The sequence below is a fragment of the Elephantulus edwardii genome, unplaced genomic scaffold (genome assembly GCF_000299155.1).
Source record: "Elephantulus edwardii isolate Elephantulus edwardi_28Jun2011 unplaced genomic scaffold, EleEdw1.0 scaffold00273, whole genome shotgun sequence".
In the NCBI taxonomy this organism is placed as follows: Eukaryota; Metazoa; Chordata; class Mammalia; order Macroscelidea; family Macroscelididae; genus Elephantulus; species Elephantulus edwardii.
Window position 1 is genome coordinate 2,561,260 of NW_006400023.1, and position 6,157 is coordinate 2,567,416.

A 6,157-nucleotide genomic window follows, 5' to 3' on the forward strand; every position below is an offset into this window, starting at 1 on the left:
GTAGATGTAAAGGGGGGAAGGGAGGATGCTTTATCTCCTTACTGGTGGTCTTGGGTTAAAGCTCCTTGCCTTCTTGCTCTGTTAGAAGATATTTTCCTGTCATTTGCTCCCTCTGGACGTTAGCAGTATTTTTAACCCTAATATACATCACTCTGAAGCCTGCACTGTACTCCAAGCTCTCTACTTCAACCCATTTAACCACCTCCAGAGCTTTCTGGAACACTCTCTATACATAGTTGTCACCTTATCTAAATCTTCTTTGTTTCCACAGTCCCTCATTGCCTATGGTCTCCAGTAGCAGTCAGATCTACCTCATAGCAATTCTTCATCAGGTTTCTGAGGCTATAAATCTTTTATGCCATGGTGGATTTAAACTGCTGACCTTTTGGCTTTGCAGTGCTATATGCTAGGCACGACACCACCAATGTGCTAAAAGAATGTCTAACATGTTTTCTCTCCCAGCATATCTGGGGAATAAAACATTTATCTCAATGATTATTAGTGTTAGGACAGTAAAGTGAAGGGAGAACATTGAAAATTGTTGGCATGTAGGTTAAAACCACAATTTTATTAGCCTTAAAGTTTCTCTATAGACTAAATACAATCATTCCCCCCCCCCAAAAATCTTACAGCCTTTAAGAGTAATTGATTAAAAAAAAAAGTAATTGATTAGTGTTGGAAAGAGGCTGACTGTACCAGATCCAAAGGAAGACTTGTTGCCAGAGTCAAACCCTCTGCAGTGCTTACATCTAAATCTTTATTCTGTAAACATGCTTTGTATCTTCCTGCTTTTGTACCTTTTTTCCTGCTATTCTGTTTGTCCATGACTCTTTTTTCCTCTTGGTTGTCTTAAATATACCTGCTCCTCACTTATTAAAATGCTTTAATTCTAAGGAACACCATGTTATGTGCAAGTAAGCATTATGCAGAATTGGAAGATGACCACATTAGGTCACAAAATGCAAGACATCATTACATAAACAGAGCATCACTGAGAATCATGGTTTAGTTGACTCATAACTATCACAGCCAGTGTTACTCTCACCTTGCACGCCAGCATTTGTTATTGCCAAATGTATCTTGTTAGTGCACAAGTCAAGTAGTATAATTTTTATTATTGTAAATGCAAAATGTCAGAAAGCAAAATACTCTATAAATGAGGAGGAAATATACTGCCCTTACTTTAAGTCAGAACTTAACATCCTCTCTGTCCTTTTGAATGCAAAGCAGAATTCAGTAGAGTGTGTCCACAGACCAAATTGTCTCACCACTCACTTCTCTTTGACCATGTACAGAAAACCTTTACCAATGCCTGGTTTAAAGGAGTAAAGCCTAAAGTTTAGACCTTTCTATACCACTATCCCACAGCAAATGTGCCTTGCTCTGAAACCCTATAACATTTTATTACCAGTTAGTACTTTTTATGTTGTGTTATATTAAAGCTCTTCTTTTTATGATTATATCCCATCCCCCAGTAGACTGTGAGCTATCTAAAAGTAGAGACCAAACCATATACCTTTGTTCTCCAGCATTTAACACAGTGTGCTGTAATAGCTGTTTTGGTACTCACTTCGGCAACACATATACTAAAGTTAGAATGATACAGAGAAGATTAGCATGGACACTGCACAAGGATGACATGCAAATTCATGAAACATTCCATATTTTTTTTAAAAGCTGTTTTGTTGTTGTTGTGTGCTGTTGGGTCACCTATAATTCATAGTGACCCTATGAACAACAGGTCTGAACCCTACTATCTCCTGTGCCATCCTCACCATCTCCAACATACTTGAGTCCATGGTAACAGTTACCCATTGTTACTGGCACTGTGTCAATCCATCTTAGAGCAAGGAGGAGTATTTCTTGCCCAAGAAAAATAAAGAACTGTGTTAAGAAATAGTGTGAGACCACCCTTGGCATGAAAACAAAGAATTTTCGTTTAGTCTCAGAGGGTCATTGATGTCTTCACTGCCAGCTAGCCCTCATTTCCTTGTGCCCTCAGGAATCAGGAGATGATGAGTATCAAGGAGACCAGTCAGATACAGAGGACGAAGTGGACTCTGACTTTGACATCGACGAAGGGGATGAACCTTCCAGTGATGGAGAAGCAGAAGAGCCAAGGAGGAAGCGCCGAATAGTCACCAAGGCCTATAAGGTGCAAAGGGGTTCCTGATTTTCTAGAACCACTTCAATTAATATACTTCCTTTTAGTATCACCCATATTCCCACAGTAGTTCCATTTGCTACAGTGCTAGTTTTCTAATCTCCCAGTTTCTTCTTTTCCCTGATCTCTGATGCCAATGTGCCTCCAGGAACCACTCAAGAGTTTAAGACCTCGAAAAGTCAGCACTCCAGCTAGTAGCTCTCAGAAGACTCGAGAAGAGAAAGCACTGCTGCCGCTGGAACTGCAGGATGATGGCTCAGACAGTGAGTGAGAATCTTTTTTGGGGATGTGGTGAACAATTTTCTCACAGACTGGGATAGATAATACTATTTCTTTCTAGAAGACTAGGGTAGGAGGACTGATAGCTGTCTGTATTATGTATAGAATTTGCTTAGTGCCCCCAGAATGCAAAGGCTTATATTAAGGAATGAATGTCAATATGAAAAAGAACCTTTTTTTTAAATTGAGATTTTATTGTAAGTTTGTAAAGAACTTGAATGTCCATTAATTCATTATTGTACAGATTCTTCCCTGCCCCCCCCCAGTTTGCTTTTTTTTTTTCTCAATATCAATAAGCACTTTATTACACAGATCTGGGAGACAGTGAGTCACCTCCAAGACTGCCTCCCCCACCTTTTAAAAAAAAAAAAAGACGTATTTTATTTTTATACAGTGTCCCGTTCCTGCCCGCCCCAGACCACTTTACTACGCAGCTCTTATTCTGGACTCTTGTCATACCAATAATACCTAGTCATGTATTCCTTTTATACAGTTCTCGCTCTCGTCTGTTTCACTGCAGTGTACATTATTTATCCCCTCTTTTCTTAGTTTTCCCCAACCCCCCTGTCAGTCCTGTTTTATAACAGTGGCATTATACAGTATTTGTCTTTTTTTTTTTTAATTTATTTTATTATTTTTTGTGTGTGTACCGTCAAATCAGATCTGACTGGTACAGGAGATTGTTCCTCCTTTTCCCGGCAGAGCATCTGGTAGATTCGAACTGTGCACCTCTTGGATTGCAGTGCAGCTTCTTGCCATTAGGCCACCAAAGCTTGCCACTGTATTTGTCTTTTTATGACTAAGATATTTCACTCAGCATAATGTCCTCCATGGTCACCCATTTTGTATTATATTTAATGAGTTCTTTGTTTTTCAGTGCTGCATAACATTCCATGGTGTGACTATACCACAGCTTCTCTATCCATTTGTTTGTTAATGGGCACTTGGTTTGTTTCCAACTCTTTGCTACTGTGAACAAAGCAGCAGTAAACATGAGTGTGCAGAAAAATAACTTTTATGAAGGATTTAAGGCCCAGTTGTGAGCCCCCCAAAAATGCATATAGCATGTAGATATGCATATAAAAATCTGTTAACTAATTTTCAATTACCTATTTTTTGATAGCTGCTTAAGTTCATCACAAACTAATTCTCTTTTACCATCTAGTTTTCTTTTGGAATGTTTCTCAAGTTAGAAAATTACTAGTCTTTTTAATATTGTTTCAAGCACAATATAGGAAAGCAACATTTTTTTATCATAGAGGAATAAATTTAAGCATTTTTAAGCTAGTAAAAATTATATAGAAAGATCTGTATCCTTTCATTGGTATAAATAATCAGGCTATTAGTGTAATGTTTATCAAAGGGAAAGCGTCTTGACTACTTATGTAGAAAGTGAGGAGCTGCAAATATAAATGGCGTCATTTAAATGAGGTGGTTAGGCAGTGAATGAATTTTTTTTAAAAGGATGTGATTGTGTATCATAAAAGACAAAGGCTTAGAAACTTTCTGATTAGAGGAGACTAAGAAATATAGGGAGCTTAGGGAGTTCTGGTGGCCTAGTGGCAAGAAGCTGCACTGGGGTTCAAATCTGCCAGATTGCTGTGTGGGAGAAAGGACAGTCTCCGTCAGAGCAGTTTACAGCCTCAGAAAACTATGAGTCGGTTCTCACTTGGTGGCACCTAACAACAACAGTGTGTAAAATCACTGATTAAAATCATACATGTAAGCTAAAACGTATTATGTATAGAACAGTACAGTAACTCTGTTGGCAATTTAAAATAAAATAATAGATTGTAACTCCTTTTTCAGTTGATAACAATTACCACTCTCCTTAGTCATCCAGAAAGATGGTCTTCACCTCATTTTTAAAGCACTAAATGGCATAATCTTATATACAGACATATTAAATCAAAAAATTCACATAATTGGAACAAATTTCATTTTAAATATGAGAAGCTAGACAAATTCTGTAAACTAGTTTTTTAAATAAAACTAGTGAAATATGTCTCTCTTATTTCTTAAATTAAGTAAGACAAGCACTATGGTAGTTATATTAAAAAGCTGTAAGCATTCTTGTTTACTTGTACTATTTCCTGAGGTCACTGGAAGACTATTATTTCAGTATTCTCATCGTTTACCATCCTTGTAAATGTGCTCTGGAAATAATTAAAAAGAACAACAGTTTTTAAGTGAAAATTCCTCTGTAACTTAGCACACTTTTTCTGTTTTAAAAATTATCCTTAGAGAATTCTTAGATATCAAATTCAAATTTATACTGTTTCCAGAGACTAGAGAAAAACATTCATAAGCTCTAAGCTAATTTTCTTTCATGCTATTTCTAAAATAATGTCTATCATAGAAAAAATTAATATCTAAAACCTGTATTGGTCTCTTCATGTTAAAACATACTAAAATAGTATCAACATAGTGCTTGACCAATAGCAGATTTCTGGTACAGGCCATGGCCTTTGCACTTACTTGTTATACATCAGAGAGCTGGACAGTGACAAGGGATGATAGAAGGAGAAGTGATGCCTTTGAGCTTTGGTGCTGGAGAAGAGTATTGAATATACCATGGACTGCTAGGAGAACAAACAAGTTTGTCCTGGAGAAGGTGAAGCCAGGCTGCTCCTTGGAGGCAAAGATTCTGAAACTTCGTCTGACATACTTTGGACATGTTGCAAGGCAGGATCAGTCTTTGGAGAGGGACGTCATGTTTGGGAGGGTTGGAGGGACAGTGCAGGAAAGGAAGACCCTCGAGATGGATTGATTCATTCACTGAGGTTATGGGGATAGGTGTGTCGGAGACAATGAGATTGGCAAGGGCTAGAGAAGGGTTTAGGGCTGTTGTACATAGGGTCACTATGAGTTGCAGGTGACTCAGCGGCACATAAGAACAACATATACTTCAAGAACAAATAGATTACCAACTCCTTGCTATTGTGAACAAAGCCACAATAAACATGGGTGTGCATATATCTGGTTGGATGTTAGTTATGGTCTCTTTGGGATATATTCCCAGTAGTAGAATTGCTGGGTCAAATGGTATCTCTATTTGTAACTTTTTGAGAAAGCGCCATACCACTTTCCACAGTGGATGCACCATTTTACACTCCCACCAACAGTGAATAAGGTTTCCAGTTTCTCCACAATCTCACCAGCATTTGTTGCTTGCTGTTCTGTTAAATTTTGCTATTCTGACTGGGGTGAGATGATATCTCATAGTTGTTTTAATTTGTATCTCTCTTAGAGCTAGGGATTTTGAACATTTCTTCATGTGCTTGTTAGCCATCTGAATGTCTTCTTCAGTGAAGTGTCTGCTCATATCCTGTGCCCATTTGTTTATTGGATTATTTACCTTTATCTTGTGATGCTCAAGGATTTTATAAATTCTGGATATAAGTCCCTTATTTGACATGTCATTACCAAATACTTTTTCCCAGTCGGTGCTTTCCCTTTTTACCCTGTTGGAAAATTTTTTAGATGTGCATAGGGATTTGATTCTTAGAAGATCCCATTCCTCTACTTTATCTTCTCCCAGTTATAGGTTTTTCAGGATACTTGGAAGACTGTTTATGTTGTGGATTAGGACTTCTATTGTTGTTCCTAGCTTTTCTTTAATTAAGTTTATAGTCCTTGGTTTTAGTCCTAGGTCCATGATTTACCTTGAGTTGGTTTTTGTATATGGAGTGAGGTGTGGATCTTGGTTGAGTC

General features: G+C 37.7%; 1 protein-coding gene across 1 annotated transcript in view; it reads left to right on the forward strand.

Annotated features, from left to right (window-relative positions):
* VPS72 (vacuolar protein sorting 72 homolog (S. cerevisiae)) overlaps positions 1-6,157 on the forward strand; it is a 34,253-nt gene that overhangs the window by 17,041 nt on the left and 11,055 nt on the right. The window contains exons 2-3 of the mRNA XM_006900147.1: positions 2,003-2,155; positions 2,313-2,427. Of these exons, the coding sequence (XP_006900209.1) occupies positions 2,003-2,155; positions 2,313-2,427 (268 nt within the window). The remainder of the gene's footprint in view (positions 1-2,002; positions 2,156-2,312; positions 2,428-6,157) is intronic.